The following is an 18,581-nucleotide window of genomic DNA, read 5'->3' on the forward strand; positions in this document are numbered from 1 at the left end:
CTCGGGGGTAGTAGTTCCATGTCCTAGGAAAGCAACCTTGGTGGGTCATGGAGCTTGACTAGGGGGTTACAGTCCCATTCACTAAAGATGGGTCCCTCTGCACACACAAGATTGTTGCGCACACAGGCCACAAAAATGCCATCAAACCAGTGAGACCGGCAAATGGGTAACTCCTGGCAGGTGTGCACACTCACAAAAGTATGCAATGGACGTTCACGTTTCAACAGCTTGTATTTATTTCTTTAACGCTCACATTTGATCGCCCACAACGTATGTCCTAAAGTAGGCTCAAGTCCTCAGGTGAACAGCGTTGCACAATCTTGCTCACCTGTGTTATCGGGCATGGAGGCCTGGTCTGTGTTCCTCTCCTTCCGGAAGACGATGTTCCCGAACTGCAGGACAGCGGACACCATCCTAAGCATGGCTGAAGGGGGCAGGGAAAAGAATACAAATAGAAATGTTACAACTAAGACCTTAACAAGCTGCGTTAGATAAGTAAAAACCCCAATCATGTTGCTGTATTGTACCAGGAAATTACTCACCTAGATCAAGGAAAGTATCAACACACACAGCAATGTGGGTCAAGGAAACCACCAACCTGCATGAGCATGAGGGATAAGGAAGCTACAAGGGTACTATCTCACTACTGTGTGTGGATCAAAGATCTCTTGCTAGAGGTGACTGTTAACTTGTAGAGAAATTATATATATATATATATATATATATATATATATATATATATATATATATATATATATATATATATATATATATATATATATATATATATATATATATATATATATATAATCTCCATTGATCATAAATCAGTGAAGAGCTCGGCTAAGACTCAACAAAATTAGAACCACCAGCTCTATGCCTTTCTGCTGTACTAGACGAAACAATGGACGCAGGCTGGGTATCCTTTCACTGCACTATCACTTTTTTTTTTAACTCAAGTACGATTCCCAACCAATAATAAAGAGAGTGGATGTTGTCTGCGAGCACTTCTAACAGGGCAGCAGGAAGCCTCTTCTTGTAAACTAGAAAGAACAAGGGTCTCGGGTTCTAACAAAAAGTATTGGGCTCGCCTGGTGGGGTAAGAACAGAGGGTCACAGGGCAGGTAAATGTGTGCGCACCAGGCGCACCATCTCTCCCCCTTGCAGGCGCAGGGAGCCAGCCTGGCTAGGGTCTGAGCCACGGCCCTACTAGAGCCCGGGTCATTGCCCAACCAGTGATAGGACGAGCCTCCGGGCGCATGAGAGGAGCTGGGGCGCAAACTCATGATCAAACGCGGGGCCGCCTTCAGCCCAGCAGACGCACATGAAATCTGGGATTTTAAGATGTGTGGTTTCTGCTCAGGGTGGCGCCCCCGGTTGTATTTGACTTCTTTCCTTACTAGTGTGCTACAGCTGTACACCTTCAGCAGTACATGAGTAGCCAGGGAAAGGTGGGTAGACCGGCAGTGCAGACACAAAGAGAGTAAAATGAGAGCTGTGGCACTTAAGACCCACATTATCGACGCCACCTCGCAGGATTCTGGATCCTAACGGACAGGCGTCCACCTCGGTGCACTCTCCAGGTTTCTCAAATTAATTTGCTGCCGATTCTCAAGATGGAGAACTCACATTAAAATTAAAAATGTCCTTTCTTCATAATGGGCGCCTCGTACACATTGAAAAAAAAACAGCCTGCTTACTCCGCCCCCTTTAACAGGAAATGCCAAGGCAAGAGGGTGAGGGAGGAGGAGGAAAACCAGGAGATACATGTTGGGTGACCAACCAGCTTTCAGAGAGACGCTTATCCCATGTGGCCAGCTGTTCATAAACCTGAGTCTAGGCAGCGATGCCTTGTGACCAAGGGGAAAGCTTTGCAGACTTCAGCATCGGAACATTCCCGAGTAGCTACAGTAGAGCACTGTCCTCTTGTGAGCCCAGAGAGTACCGCCTTTGTTTCTTGGTAGCAAGGAAGAATAAAAACACAATTCAGCCGCCAATAGACATATGTGATGCCCCAGCCCTTTACACAAGGGAAAATAAATAAAATAGTTTTTTACACTTTATCTCTTCTGTCTGTACTTGATAATTCCTGCTACCAGTTTTCACCTCCCCATTGTGAAAGGGCCTCTCAAAATGGACAAGAACGATTTTGCAAAAAGGTAGGGAGGGATATACACTATGACTTACAGGGAAACCAGAGATGTATTTGGCGTTACAGGTCATACAAATTATTGAAACAAACATATTCTTGCAAATAACTACGCCTCATTTCTCAAAACGCTTTAAAGAATTAGTAGCGAACAGAGCATGAACCTCACTATACCTGCAAGCACAACTTGTGGTAAACACGAAAGCCACTGATAGAGGCGGCAAAGTCGTTTTCTAGATGGGGCCAGCCAGAGGCCCCATCAGCAACATCATTGTCACCTCCAAACGGAGAGCGCGTCTTCTGATCAGGGGCAAGACTATATGAAAATCTTATAAAACTCCTTTTTGACTCAGATATCGAAGACAGAAGTTGTGGGAAATGCACTTTTTAGGGGGCAGTGATGGCTGTCCAGTTCAATTTTATGGAATAGAACAGCAGAGGCTAGTTTGTTAATATAGTTTCCTGGCTCGTCAGGATCTGATGGACTTTGACGCAGCAGACGCAAACCTTTTCCACTTGATCATGCAGGACGATTGGGCGCAATGCTTCTTTGAGAATGTCCATGCATGTAGTGGAACAAGGAGATCCGGGAACCAGGTTGCACACTACGCACAAAGTTAGTAGTGACACAGCATTCTGCCTTCCATCCTGAATAGCAAGTCTGGTCTGTATGGCAATCACCTGTGTGGTTGCCCCAAGAGGTGAAGCCTATCTGCGAACCACAACTGGTGAGGCCATTCTAGGACAATTACGATCATTCTGGTTTTGACCTGTTTCAGCTTCAGGAACACTTTTAGACAAGTCCATCAAAAGAGGACCTAGTGAGGAGGGCTTAACAGATCGCAGTTCACCCGTTTTGAATCCATGGAACTGAGGTTTTCAACAATGATAGAAAACTTGCCCAAGAAAGTTGTTGCAGATCCGTTCGTCACTTGTGTTGAGCCTACTCAAAGCACCTCCATGTTCCTTCTACACTGATGGCAGGTGATGTCATGGTGATGAAAAGGATCCCGGCAAAGAGCCAGTGCCAGATGGTCTGCACATTTGCCAAGAGGATCCTTGATCTCATGCACCCCATTACCTCATAGACTACTTAGTCACTGTGCAGTCCATTTGTATGAGAACCAACTTGACACTTAGCTTTGGCCTCAAGGATTTAAGGGCAAGGGGGTCACCCTTATGTGATGTGACTTCTTCAGGGTCCAACTCATCACAATCTGTCTGAAGTTGGACAAGGATGGTGTTCCGCAGAGGTCATTTGTTACTGTGGTTTTTGATGGAAAGTCAGCTTGAAAGAACTCCCTTCGTCATGCTCTCAGTCTTCCATGGGAAACACTACAAAGCTGTGAAAACTGTCATTCATTTGTCGCTCCAAAGTGCTGATTCCACTAGTCTGTAGGGGTGCATGCATGTGGTTTTATATGTAGCCTCATGTTCACTGCTCTAATCATGAACGTGGACATCAAGACAAGAAGAGATTGAATCAGACGAGCCTCTAGGTAAGGCCAAATGTACAGAAACGAACACCTTCTCTTGATGAGGATCTTCTGTCTAATGAAAGTTACACGTTTAATAGGCTTAAGTCCATTATTATTTCCAAGTAGTAAATTATCTGCATTTAGGTCAAAGAAGAATTCTTGAAATTCAACTGCAGTCCCAGTCTGCATGGCTGCCACTGCTGCCTACAAACGCTGCGGAACTCTACCATTTGTAACCAGTCATCTTCATAAGTCTAGATGAAGAGCCATTTACGACTGGGATAGGAGGCCTCTATTAGCATGCGTATAAAGGGCAGATTCAAAGTAGGATGAACAGGATCTTGTACTCAAATTGTTCTTTGTTTGCAATGAGCCTTAGATATTTCCTGTGTTTTAGTAAATGGATATAGGAAACTACATACCATGCAGATCACTGAAAGAGCCAGTCTCCATTTTGGAGTTTCAGGAATATCTGGAAATAAGTTAGTGGAATCAGTTTTTGCCTCACTCATTTGTATGCTTTTTTTTTTACATCCAACGGTGATCAGCACTTCCTTTTTGGGCTCTTATTTTGTTTTAGGAAGCACCTTGAAAAAAGTCTCTATTCTAGTGATGCTTAGTTTTGCTGTAATAAATGGACATTCAGCATCAGCTGGTTTGCAAAGAACAGCTTGGACCTTGTGCCTGGTATGTCTGACAGTGATAATGTGACCCCCACGTCTAGCCACTCCACACAATTGATGCTACCCATTGGACTGGAGAACTCATTACTTTGATGCAACAGATGGCTTTCTTGTCAAAGCCCATGCTTGCTGTCCTCGCTTCTCGTTGAGGGTCTTCTCAGATGGATAGAAAACGTTTGCTGTTGCTAAGACAACTGCTGCCAGTAGCACAATCATGATGGTATCAGCTTTCTTAAGGCCTGCAGTGAGCCTAATTTAAGTAAAGTGAATAACTCCAGCAAAGGATCCTGCTAATTTATTGTGGACCAATCCATAAATTAAACCACCAGCTCTCCACCTTGAGCAGCAAGTGCCCAGGCGGAGAACCTTCAGTCTCAAGACACATCAGAATGCTGATGCATCATAATCAGGCAAGGATGAAGTCCCATACACAAGGGATGATCATACCTACTTAGCACTTTGCAGCTCTTCTTGGTCATTCCTTTGCTCATAGGGTATCAACCTGTACCTTCATCTTGTTCATATCAACACTAGCAAAACTTCCTGCCAATGACAGGAACATTTTTTTTAAGCACACGTTTGACTCCGTATTGACTCACAGTGCATGGAGATTGAGTGGCAACAGTCTTGCGCGGAGAAATCAAAAATATATACTGAGACAAGGATGAAACACTTCCAAGATGTTAATTACTTCTAAGCATCCTGCCTCATAACGTTGTCCAAAACCATCTGCACTGTCTCTCGGTGTGTTTATCTTCCTGCTTAAATTATCGGCGTATACGAAGCATACTGTTTAGTCCATGTCATGTTTTCTCACTGCTTAGACAACAACTGAGTCAGGTAGTGGCTGCAATCTGAGAAACATAGTTGTTTGGCCTTAAAGAGGAATCCCAGGTTCCCAGACCCAACCAGGGCTGCAGTACAAGTATCCAAGATGAATCTGATTCTACATCCTCCAATAATCAAGAAAGTAACACATTTCATTAACTCTGACTTAATCAATATCTGCTGGCAAACAACAGAACTTGGTCACATTTATAAAGAGGAACACAGCCATAATTCATTAACAAATTTCAGGCAAATAGAATTTCTCGTATCACGACGCAAGATAAGTGTTTATTATTTGCAACCTGCGTAGAAATTAATTCAACAGAATTTAACTGAATTTCTTCAAAAGAATTACTCAAAAACCTTGACAGAGAAGACAGACCAGGAGGAGGGTTCTCTGCCATTTATCAAGATTATCGAACTCAAATGTCTTCAAGACAATAACTATCCTTCAATCCAATGCCTTGGTGTTGAACTCGGAACAGGGAACACAAGTGCCACCAAAATATGCATTACCTAACATCCATTAGAGGACTACAGAGCATTCATGGAACAAATATCTGAACTGAAAATTGAAAACACACGGTCATCCACAACAACAGCTTCATAGGAGATTTTCAACCTCCACTAGTGAAAGTAACGATCAAGACTCCTTTGCCTCTCAACTAAGTGTCATTCTCATCAATTACCTAATTCTACGTCCTCGTATCCCCACATATGTGAAAGCGGCAACACTAGCCCTCCTGAAACAAATCCAGTTGACTGAGTCAAAGCAATGGGTTAGAGACATTCCCACAGTAGAAGAGAAAGCCTGTGTGAAACTGCAGCCACTTAATGATGAACCACAAGCAACAGTTCTGACTGATAACTACAACAAAACCCCGATGAATATAATAGAATTCGCCCAATTGCTTTCTAAAGAACTGAATGAAAACACACCGGGAGCACTGAAAAGGGCCTGTTCCAAAACCCATTATGAACACTGAATGCTCTACATTATGAAAGGAAAAAATATGTGACGTCTTCGGAAGGAAGTCCTCTTTGCTTAAGCTACAAATTGTATCAAGCATGAAACTACTACATAAAACTACTTTACAACTTGCAAAAAAACTTGAAATCATGTCCTCAATAGATATATATAATCCCGAAAGAAAGATGTGAAGAAGACTCAAATTCTTCATTGAGGAAATTCATAAGAGAAATCGTGATACACGCTCAAGCAAATTACCTCGATCCCTGCACACCAGGGACTAAAAACAGTGTGATCTTGGATACCTTCAAATAAATCATGGAAAACAAACTCACAGCAATAATTCAAACACAAGACCATTGTCTCATTTCAATTATTCCATTTTTGGATCAACGCTTAAAGAGATCAGAAGATATATCATCTCACACTGGATAACACATGACATAAGACAAAGATCCTTAAAACAAGATAGGCCATCTCACTACTAAAGACAAAAAACAAATAGGGGACTCACTCAGAGGATCAAACAATTTAACGATTTCCACCGAGTAACCAATTTCCATTTCCTATTGAAAATATTCGAAATTTGAATCATTCAGGATTCAAGGCATGTGGCAGCTCAGACACAGCAATTCTGCAAATACTGGATGATGCGCTGCACTTTCTTAACAATGTTGATTTGACCCGTCTGCCGACTTTGACATGGTCTATCAGAACACACTTCTGAACACCATTGGAGAACGAGTGGGGATAAAATGAGCTGGTTCACCACTTGCCTCGAAAATGCGTTCAACAAATGAAAGTAAGAGAGAATCTCTGAGATCAGGAGTCGTAGTTTGCCAGAGGGATCAATTCGATCGATAGCTCACTTTAATTTGTAAGCAGAACCTCTAACTGTGCTAATAAAACAACTCTGACAAATCCTATTAACTCAATGCAAATGATACAGATCTATACCTACAAATAGCCAACCCTGAGGACATAACCCACCAAAGTAAGACACCAGAGAGCATTTAATTCAAAGATGTCATACTGTAATCATGGAACAATGTCAACTTTTGTATGTGCTTCAGTTATTGTGACATGTAGAGGATTGGTTGTGCAAATTGCATATATGCCATATTTAAGATGAAAATGTACTACATTAGATCTTATATTTATTCACAGTGTTTATATGTATGTAAACGTGGCCATTGCAGCTGGGTACGGGCTAGAGGACTGACTTGAGGAAAGCTGTCCCTTTCTGTTGCCACAGCTGCTAATTTGGACATTATTAAAAGTAACTATGTACCCGACTTAATTTGCTATTGTAATGCACATACCTAATGTAAAGTGAATCTGCTCTCCTAGGTCCGAGACACTCTATATAAAACTATTTCCATAAAAACTAAATAAACGTGTTTGCCCTAGGGAAAGTGATCAGTGAGTCTACCCACCTTTCAAAGTCAAAAAAATATTTTATCTGAATGAAAGGTAGATAGGGAGACTACAAACTCTATGATTGGTAGAAATAGATCCTGCAATTGCTTTCTACTCGTGTATGTTTCATTAGATATTTAAATTCTCAATAGGCAAAGGCGTGGACCCTTTAAAGTTACGATGGTGGTCAGGCAGAGTGACGTTCTGCTTCCATTTTATACATGTTTATAGATGACCTTACCACTGAAAACAATAAAGGGTTCTGGCCCTAATCAGCAAGGCTAGGCCAATTCAATACTGCGACAACACAATTGCCAATACTGATACTTATTCTACAAATAACTCTTTACAATCACACGTGACAGTCAGTGACTGAAAAAAGATTTGTTTTCTTTTTAGTCTCTTTAAAGATTCAATTTCATCAAAGAATCAGTAAATAAGTTCATGATATTATTTCAGTGAACAATCTCAACAATTTTGTTGGAACCACATAAAATTACAAACATATAAGACATAAATCTTAGGTCACATGTATGACACAACATTACGTATCACATTAAAAACACATTATAGTGTATAAATAAGCTCAAGTTCCAGGTGAAAAAAAATATAGGAAAAAAGAAAGGCCCAGGGAAAGGTTGGAAAAATTAAAAACAAGGCGTCTTTAAATTCCTAGAATGCAACACAAACCCTGTGGGAATATTGACCAAACAGTACTGTATTCAGGTTGTCGGAATTTAAATCAATTTTCATCACAGAATGCATTCAGCAGATAATGGACCCGATACTCAAAATCAAAATGCACTTGTTTGGTCTCAAAGAAAGGTTGACACGTTTCAAACCCCTATTGTGGTTAAAGAGGGGTTTTCCTCAGGACCTGGAACAGAGGAGCTAAGGAAAAAATAAACAAAAAAGTGCACGTTACCATTTGCTCAAACCAATCTTCAAGCACTCCAATCAAAACAGCCCAAAGGTTTTTACCTTCTGTGGACTTTCTTTTAATGGCACAGCCTGTGCCCCCTCAGGATTGTAGAAACGTCTACTGTCAAGACGAAAGCAAGGAGAGAAGTTAAAGTTTGATGAAACTAAAACAATAGTAAGAAAAGAATATGAAATCTGCGGGACTTTTTAAGCGCTTACTTCAGAATGATGGAAATAGTGGGATGGTGGCTCACATTGGGATGTCTTCAGAGTCTTTAAATAGCCTGGTGATACGTCCTTCCGAGGTATGTAGAACTGTGTCCACGCTACCAACATCAAATATTAAGTGCATTGGTGCTGGTTGGGCCATTCTTTGACAGACGTTTGCATCTTCACAATCACCGTCTCCACCAGCCTATTTAAAGATTCTGAAGACATCCCAATGTGAGCCGCCATCCAGCTATTTCCATCATTCTGAAGTAAGCGCTTAAAAAGTCCAGCAGATTTCTAATTCTTTTCTTACTATCGTTTTAGTTTCATCAAACTAAAACTTCTCTCCTTGCTTTCATCTTGACAGTAGACTTTTCTACAATACTGAGGGGGCACAGGCTGCCTCATTAAAAGAAAGTCCACAGAAGGTAAAAACTTTTGGGCTGTTTTGATTGGAGTGCTTGAAGATTGGTTTGAGCAAATGGTAACACGTGCACTTTTTTGTTTATTTTTTCCTTTGCTCCTCTGTTCCAGGTCCTTTGGAGAACCCCGCTTTAAACACAATAGTGGTTTGAAACGCGTCAACCTTTCTTTGAGACCAAACAAGTGCATTTTGATTTTGAGTATCAAGTCCATTATCTGCTGAATGCATTCTGTGAAGAAAATCGATTTTAATTCCGACGAACTGAATACAGTACTGTTTGGTCAATATTCCCACAGGGTTTGTGTTGCATTTTAGGAATTTAAAGACGCCTTCTTTGGAACTTGAGCTTGTTTATATACTATAATGTGTTGTTTTTAATGTGATACGTAATGTTGGGTCATATAGGTTACCTAAGATTTATGTCTTATATGTTTGTAATTTTATGTGGTTCCAACAAAATTGTTGAGATTGTTCTTTGAAATAATAACAAAGTTATTTACTGATTCTTTGATGAAATTGAATCTTTACAGAGACTAAAAAGAAAAAAGAAAAAACTAATCTATTTTCAGTCACTATGAGTGTCATGTGTGATTGTGATGTGTTATTTGTAGAATAAGTATCAGTATTGGCAATTGTGTTGTTGTCACAGTAAAGATGACCTGACAGCAGCGCTTGAAGAGACTAATCCTAGAGAGCAGGAGCCCATCCTTTCCGGCCTTGTCGCAGGCAGCTCCGTTATTGAAGCCTACAGATAAATAAGGTTTTAAGGTTGGTTAATCAACTTTTAACCTTCTGGGAACACTTTACCATGACAAGCCTGCCAATTATAGTTGGGTAGACCAAATGTAAAAAAGATTATGGACAAAAAAAAAAGGTGAAAATATTTCAAGCCTTAGTTTTGAATGAATTCCAACTTTGGGATACCTAGGTATGAGTTTTGCAGTGTCCACTAAGTGGTGATTCCAATACGAAAAGTCCACGCCCATTCTCACGCCTTGCACCAGTGCATCACTGCAGTACACCCTTAAATGTGGTGGTCAGTTGGTTTTACTGTGGTAAGGCTTTGCTGGTTGCCTAATACGAAACTGAACTTTGGATCGTGTTAGCTGTGCCGCCATTGCTGCAAACACAGGTACCTTGTGACTACTTTAGTGTCCGACCAAGCAACCTCCACTTCATATCGAGTTCACAACTAAAACTAGTGGGAGTTGCGGAAGCTGAAGCTATGCTCAAGGTAGGCTTTGCTTATGCAGCAGCCCAGAGGGCACCAGTGATTCAACGCTCTTCTTGGAGGTTCTCATGTTGGATGGAGCCACCTACCCACACTAGCTTTCCAACGTAAACTGTGACCTGGGCTAAAGTGACCTAAACCGGCTGAAGTTAAACAAGTAAAGGATGAGTGATGATCTTCCTTTAAGGGATGTCTACAGGGCTCGGGTAGAGACAAGCTGCAGAAACATGGTGAAAGAGGGTCTAATAAAATGGAGAAGGAGCGCTAGAAAACCATTTAGATCGGGCACATGAACAAGAATGAGAAATGGGGTATATTTCATTCAGAACCAAAAAAGGTACACAGGGTGCTGCTGGTACCTCGTGCGGACGGAGTGGTTTCCCAAGTCACTCTCTTTATCCAACTCTTACAAACACTGAATGAGGCAGCAGAGGAGGATTTGATCTCGACATTAGTATGTGCTGTGAGGTCAAGAGGGGAAAACACTTCAGAGTCAGAACAGCCTCTTATGTGCTGATGAGTGACTGCTTCATCTTATGTTAAAGAACAACGAGGAGGCGTGAATCTGCAGCATCCCAAATGCAGCAATGCTGATGCCGTGAAATAAAAGGGACTAATATAGCCGAAAGCACACGGACATCTGAAAATCCTATATTTGGGAATCCATCGCTGGATGGGTCCGCATTTTACACGTGCCTGGTTTCAATAGCACGCAACTGAAAGATGTTCTCAACGTGATTACTGCGGACATAGGATTAATAATTGTCAGACAAGTCTGTCAGGAAGCATGCACATGGCCGAATAAGAAGCCTTCGCTGGACTAGTGTCCAACCATAAAGAAAGCAAAAGAGTTTGCATAGAAAATACAGCAGCACAGACATTCAAAATGTTGGAGAGCATAAAGAAAGCCACTAACTTAAATAAAAAGTGCATGTTTAATCATGCTGTTAAATGTACGCATTATTATGGTGGGCATCTGGTGGTTGTTCTGGCCTGACAGCACCATACACGTTTCTTAGATTACTCAAATAAGGCAAGTGAAACAACCACAGTCGGCCATTAAATAGGTTTACAAATGTTGCCAACATTCTCTTTATAGTACTCCGTATGCTAATGCTAAGAAAACAAAGCGAGTAAACGAAGCAAGCATCTCTCCGTTTGTCTCATTTGAAGTTACGGAAACTCTACACGTTCGGTATACTAGTTGCGAGCAAGTACTAGTTGTGCTAAACACATGAACGGTGAAAGTTGCTAAAAGAATTGGGCACAAATATGGTTTGTGAGCGACTTTGCTTTGTACCTTACTCTAAATCAGGGGTCTCCAACCTTTTGTGTAGTAAGAGCTACTTCTGGTCAGTGAAAATCATCGTGAGCTACTAAACCCCAAGTAACTCACGCATTTTTCCAAGAGACCCCCCACGCCCCGTTTCATTAACTTTAAGCCTAATTTCTTCAACAAAATACTTAATAAACACTCTCTCTGTGATGCATTTAATTAGTTTTATCGCGCCAATCCTATAAGGTGTCAAAACACTACATCACACAGATTACACAGAGACAATCAATCAAATGTTAAATAAGACAGACGACAAGAAGGTATAGGAGTCACAGGTCATCCATACTGGTAGGCAGGATAGTTTAAAAGTGCTTAGTCAGGAGAGGCAGAAACAAAGAATTTAAAACTTAACACCATGCATGGTTGGGGGTTTCTCTTTAATAATAATAATTGATTTCTACCCACATTAACCTATTTTTGCAATATTAGGGAAATGAATAACTGGGGGAAATCAAAACGGTCCAGCCAGCCAGTACTTTGCAGTTTTCAAGCAGCTCTTTGATAAGTTACTTGCTCACTGCTCTACATTAGGATTTTAACTCATAAAGAGCTAGCAACAATATATTCTCTCTGACAAAAGTAGTAACCCACTGACCTGTTTGTATCAGGTTATATATGCACTTTGTGATCTGCAAGTTCTTTACAGCAGACATATTAACCCTCTGTGCTACCTTACGATGAGTAAAAAATTCCTTTGCAGATTATTACACAAACCTCCTATCTCTTTCTTTCCAGGAATTACATTCATCACGTACTTAATTTGATTAATGTCTGAAATTTTCTGGAGGCCAGGAATGCAGCAGAAAGTGCTTTTCCATAATATTAGCGCCTCCACACAAAGTCAGCACCCAGTGGCATCGGTCGCGCTGCCCTAAAGCCGGCCCTGGCGTTAGCAGCACAATACAAAGATACACACCCACAACACTCCTCTGCTGAAAGCTCCTCACTGGTTACCAGTCACAATAAGTTTTCATCCAAGCTATTCGGCATCACTCACGTAGTGACAAGATAAAGTAGTAAAGGTCCTACAAAATCACTGCAGGCACAACTGATCAAACACTTTCAACCTAGAAACTTATGTTGCGGGCTAGCACAGGGTATATTAATTCCAGCATACAATAACATGTGTTGGCAATACTTTCTCCATACAGGCCTTCAAATTAGGAAATGCATTCCAGGCAAAAGTTCGAGCCATTCAGACTCATCTAGAAATCAGAAGAATGGTTAAGAGCTGGTTATTCCAAGACTGATTTCCAGGAAACATATGTTTGTTTTGTCTGCAAAGACGAGAGTCAGACTCACTACAAATACCAGCTCAACTCTACTGCTGGATCAGGCCTGCACCGGACAACCATCTTGCCTGAAGTCTTGTTTGAACAGAACATTATAGAAAGGCCAACACACCTGCAACGATAGTAGACTCCTTAATCCCCACCTGCACAAACCCTATGCAAGTACTTTTAATTTGAACCTCGGGTGCCACTTTGCTTTATTACTGTTAAGGCAGATGTAAAGCACTGTGGCAGCCGATGTTAAAATCAAAGGTCCTTGCATGCTCTGAACAGCTTTCACAGTCATGCAAAGGCAAATATACAACGTGGTGTAATAATCAGTGAAAGGCGTTCACCGATTACTACACTGCGCTATATATTTGCCTGTGCATGACTGCGAAAGCAGTTCAGTGCAGGCAAGCACTTTCAATTTAACACTGGCTATCACGCTTTATTCCTGCTTAATGCAGATGTAAAGTACGGTGGCAGCCTATGTTAAAATCAAAGATACTTGCATGCACTGAGCCGCTTTCATTGACTACTACGCGAAGGCAAATTAAAGCGTGGTAAAGTCAGTGAGAGCGGATTAGTGCAGGCAAGAACCTTGAATTGTAACATATGCTGCCACCGCGGTACCGGCCCAGTGCCTGAAAGGACTTCTAATTTTAACGTTGCCTGTCACTGCGCTTTATAACCGAAGGCAGATCTAAAGTGCAGTGGCAGCCAAAGTCAAAATGAAAGGGCCTTGCATGCAGTGAGTCCATTTTACCAACTCTGCTACTGCTCGGTCAGGGGCCCACTTACCTCACAACAGCAGCTGCTCCGGGAGGCCCAAATGGAAAAGAAATGCGAAGCGCGGGCAAAGCCTGGAAAAGACAGGTGGCGTCTGACTAAGAGGAAAAACGTCACGTTCTCCAGCCCGCCCTGCCCCAGCTAAACTCCCTTCAGCCAATCAGAACAGCTGGTTCGCGTGAGGGCGGGAAAGGGCTGATAGCTATCAAAGAGAATGAAGGGCTACAAAATTAAAAGCTTCTATCACGTCTCAATAATTATACAGCAGCGCGAGCTACTCCCAGAGGGTCGGCGAGCTACCGGTAGCTCGCGATCGACCGGTTGGAGACCCATGCTCTAAATACACCCTTACTCCTTTAACCAGGCATGCAACGCTCATAGGGCTGAGAGGGCCTCAGGCCCCCGTCGTGTGTCTCAGCTCGAGCTGCTATGGGCTCGGCTGGGCAGTGTCTGGGGTCTTATCTCCAACATACCTGAGTTTTTCACAGGTCTTTAAAGACCATTTGCATATTTACATACCTTTGTAAACTGGTTACTGAGGCTTAGTTTTTTTCTGGTTCCAGTACCCCCTGGCCCCCCACTCTGCCTATTCCTTACATTTGTATTTTACATTTACTTCCATAGTGTGAGAATGCATTTCATGAAAAGGAATATAAAGTAGGGTTGCCAAAGAAAAATGCCAGCGATGTGTTGTTTAAAAAGCCAGCTAAAGACCTCGGCTTGACACTAAATAGGGTCCAAAAAAAGTATGTATTCATTTGTAATGTAACTTTTCAGTCTTTGTTCCCTTTAATTATCAGTCATGGACCATTCAGGCAGCCCTAGAACACAATTAAAAGTGCTTTCTATTTATATTTGCTGTTGGAAGTATGCACAGATAAGTGCTGAAAATACAGCTTTAGGTGACTGCTTATTTTTGTACCGTCTGGGACATCAAAATAATGAGCTGGTAGCCCTAATCAAAAAACTGGAAGTTTGTTGCAGGATCAGCACATTATTTATTTCCTCCGCCCTCGATCTCTGATTCATGCCATACTAGCAATAGTTTAACTTGTATCTGAAACCCTATGCCGCTGTCAATAACAAGGTGAGTTACTTCAAGTGTTCTGGGAATGCACCATGCATTCAGACAACTCACTCCTTATTCTCGCCCTTCACGTTCACGCTCACCCTGCACTCACATCAATCACAATGTACTCACAATGATCACCATGAACTCACACCATTCACCCGCTCACCCTGCACTCACAGTGATCACTCTGCACTCACAAAGCACTTGTGCTGTTCACCCTGTCCCTCGCCCTGCAGTCAGACAAGCACACTGCTCACCCTGCACTCACCTGTTCCCCTCACGGCTCAAACTGCAATCTCAATCAAACAAGCCCATCACTAACCATGCATTCATTCGGCCCACTTTTCACTTACATCCGCACCCAAATTAATATGGTCACCTGCAGTCAGTTCTTTTACCCGACTCTCACACTGTCGCATCACTCACCGTGCACTCCTGGGCACTCCTGCCACCCACACAACAGAGAGGGTTAATGTGCCTGCACAAAGAACGTGTACCCAGGGCCGGAGCTGGCACCGGGTGTTTTCTCGGTGGGCTGGAAGGGTGGGGCGCGATTTTGGACTGGTGGGTGCCATTATTTGTAGAGGGGGCTGGTTTTGCAGCAGCGCTGCAATATCGGCCCCCTGCACCAAGCGCAGCAGCGGTGTTTCCCCACCAGCAGCCTTCCCCCCCTCCCCCCACCCCCTGCGGCTGGCCCGATTTAATTGCCATGGCTGGTCTACATTCCCAGTCTGGCCCTGTGTGTACCATGCAGATCACAAAACTGAGTGAGAGTAAACTGTGAGTAGCGCTATAAAAAAATGACGTTTGCCAGAAAGGTACTATAGAGAGATGAGATGCATTGTTGGCGAGTGGTAGTGAGGGAATTCATTGCAAAGGAGGAAATGGGGAAGGGGCTCTAAAGAACAAGTTACTTACCTTCGGTAACGATGTATCTGTAAGAAACATTAGTTAGTTAGATTCCTCACCTTAGAATATCCCCAGGCGTCAGACTGGATCCGTAAGATTTTTCGTCAGCAATACCCCTTGCGCGACGCTAGGCGTCGTCTGCGTCTCCGCGTCAGTCGTCGGCGTCGTGCGCCGGAATGACGTCGTCGGAGTACTTAGACGCCGCCCTCGCGCGCGGACGTCAGTTCTTGTACACAGCTTTCCGCGCCAGGAACGCAGAGCCATGCAAAGACCGACACTGGTGCCAAAAATAAAATCTAGGGGCCTGAAAAGGATAACCTTAACCCTAGATGTCAATTCGCAGAACGGGGAGGATGGGTGGGTCGGTGAGGAATCTAACTAACTAATGTTTCTTACAGATACATCGTTACCGAAGATAAGTAACTTGTTCATCTGAAAGAAACACGTTAGTTAGATTCCTCACCTTAGAATAGATACCCAAGCAATACCATCCCCGGTGGTAGGTCTGCGAACCAAGATCACACCAGAAAGTCCTGGAGGACAGAACGGCCAAAGAAGCCATCCCTCCGGACTTGGCTGTCAAGGCAATAATGCCTGGCAAACGTGTGTAGCGAAGCCCACGTTGCCGCCTGACAGATGTCCTGCAAAGGGACACCCCGTCCCAAAGCAGTAGTAGCCGCTGTGGCCCGAGTAGAATGGGCGCACAGCCCAACAGGAGGGTCCTTTTTTGCCAAGGAATAACAAATTTTGATGCACAAAACGACCCACCGAGAGATGGTCCGTTTGTGCACAGCTTTCCCCTTCTTAGCACCCACGTATCCAACGAAAAGTTGGTCGGCCACCCGGAACTGCTTTGTGCGGTCCAGATAAAAGGAGAGCGCACGTTTTGGGTCCAGACGGTGGAGCCTCTCTTCCTCTTTGGAAGGATGCGGAGGCGGAAAGAAGGTGGGCAAGGTGACAGACTGCCCAAGATGAAAGGGGGTCACCACTTTCGGAAGAAAGGAGGGACGAGGCCGAAGGACAACCTTGCCCGGATGAATAGAGAGAAAAGGAGGCTTTGAAGATAAAGCCTGGAGCTCACTCACCCGTCTAGCCGAGGTGATGGCTACCAGAAAAGCAGTCGTAAGCGTCAGCAGACGAAGAGGACAATTATGAAGAGGCTCAAAGGGAGCGCACATTAGAAATGTGAGAACAAGATTCAAGTCCCACTGAGGCATTACAAAAGGGACAGGAGGGAACGTGTGAGTAATGCCTTTTAGAAAGCGTGTAACTACAGGGGACTTGAAAAGAGAAGGCTGATCAGGAAGCCGCAAGAAGGCAGAGATGGCAGCAAGATAACCTTTCAAGGTGCCCAGGGCAGAGCCCTGCCGGGTCAAAGAAAGAAGAAAGAGGAGAACCTCAGAAAGAGGGGCGGAAAGGGGATTCACAGCCTTTGCTGTGCACCATGCCACAAATTTGTTCCACCGGCAGGCGTATACCATCTTTGTGGAGGGACGCCTGGCTGCCAGAATGATATCACAGACTTCAGGAGGCAAGTCAAATGGCATCAACTGCCGCCGCTCAATCTCCACGCATGGAGGTGGAGGCTGGACAGGTTCGGGTGGAGGACCGTCCCCTGCTGCTGCGACAGAAGATCCTCCCGAAGGGGCAGACGTATCGGAGCATCGGTCAACATACTGAGTAGCTCGGGATACCAGTACCTTCGTGCCCAATCCGGAGCCACCAAGATGACTTGGGCCCGGTCACGCCTGATCTTCTTCAGCACTCTGGGCAGAGTGGTATAGGCGGAAAGGCGTACAACAGACCGCAACTCCACTCGTGACGAAAAGCGTCGCCGAGCGAGTGCCGCCTTGGAAATTCCAACGCGCAGAACTGCTGACATTGCGCGTTCTCGTCGGTGGCGAATAGATCTAACCAAGGCTCTCCCCACTGCTGAAAGAGACCTTGCGCCACCTCGGAGTTCAGACGCCATTCGTGATCCATCATGCACCGGCGGCTGAGTTCGTCTGCTCTGGCGTTCAGAGAGCCCGCCAGATGTTGAACCACTAGGGTGACGCCCTGGTGTTCCAGCCATGTCCAGAGGCGCAGAGCCTCCTGACAAAGGGTCCACGACCCCACCCCGCCTTGTTGGTTGCAATACCACATGGCGGTGGTGTTGTCCGTGAACACCTGCACGACACTTCCACTGACAGAGGGAAGGAAGGCTTTCAGTGCAAGTCGGATCGCTCTCAACTCCAACAGGTTGATGTGGAGACGAGACTCCGCCGGAGACCAGAGGCCTCTGATCTCCGCCTCTCCCATATGGCCACCCCATCCCAGGAGGGACGCATCCGTCACTACGACATGGTCCGGTTGGGGAAGGGAGAGGCTCTTGCCCTTGACCCAATCGCAGTCCGTGAGCCACCACTGCAACTGCTGTGCAGTGCCCTCCGAGATCAAGACATGGTCAGACAGGTTGCCGTGATGCTGGGCCCACTGAAACTTCAGGTCCCACTGCAGAGCCCGCATACGCCGCCTGACGTGATGCACTAGTAGGATGCAGGAGGCCATCAGCCCCAGAAGCCGCAACACTAGCCTGACCGAAACCCAGGATAGAGGCCGAAAGATGGGAATCAGGGCCTGAATATCCCGGACCTGCTGTTCCGGTGGATGGACCCGGAACTGCGCCGAATCGAGAACCGCTCCGATGAAGAGGAGCTTCTGAGAGGGACTCAGGTGTGACTTCGGCACGTGTATGGAAAACCCCAGCAAATGCAGGAGATCCGCCGTAGTCTGGAGGTGGGAGACGACTGCCTGGGGCGAGCCCGCCTTCAACAACCAGTCGTCGAGATAGGGGAAGACTGGAACCCCTGATCTGCGCAGATGAGCTGCGACCACCGCCATCACTT

The 18,581-nt window shown here is 44.4% G+C and overlaps 1 protein-coding gene across 5 annotated transcripts in view; it reads right to left on the reverse strand.

Moving 5' to 3' along the window:
* Positions 1 to 18,581, reverse strand: part of LOC146809721 (uncharacterized) — a 614,997-nt gene that overhangs the window by 193,095 nt on the left and 403,321 nt on the right. For all 5 annotated transcript variants that reach the window (XM_085616561.1, XM_085616559.1, XM_085616558.1 and 2 more), the window contains one exon: positions 329 to 424. In XM_085616561.1, coding sequence (XP_085472687.1) covers positions 329 to 424 — 96 coding nt within the window. The remainder of the gene's footprint in view (positions 1 to 328; positions 425 to 18,581) is intronic.

This window comes from Triturus cristatus, chromosome 7, assembly GCF_964204655.1.
Source record: "Triturus cristatus chromosome 7, aTriCri1.1, whole genome shotgun sequence".
Taxonomy (NCBI): domain Eukaryota; kingdom Metazoa; phylum Chordata; class Amphibia; order Caudata; family Salamandridae; genus Triturus; species Triturus cristatus.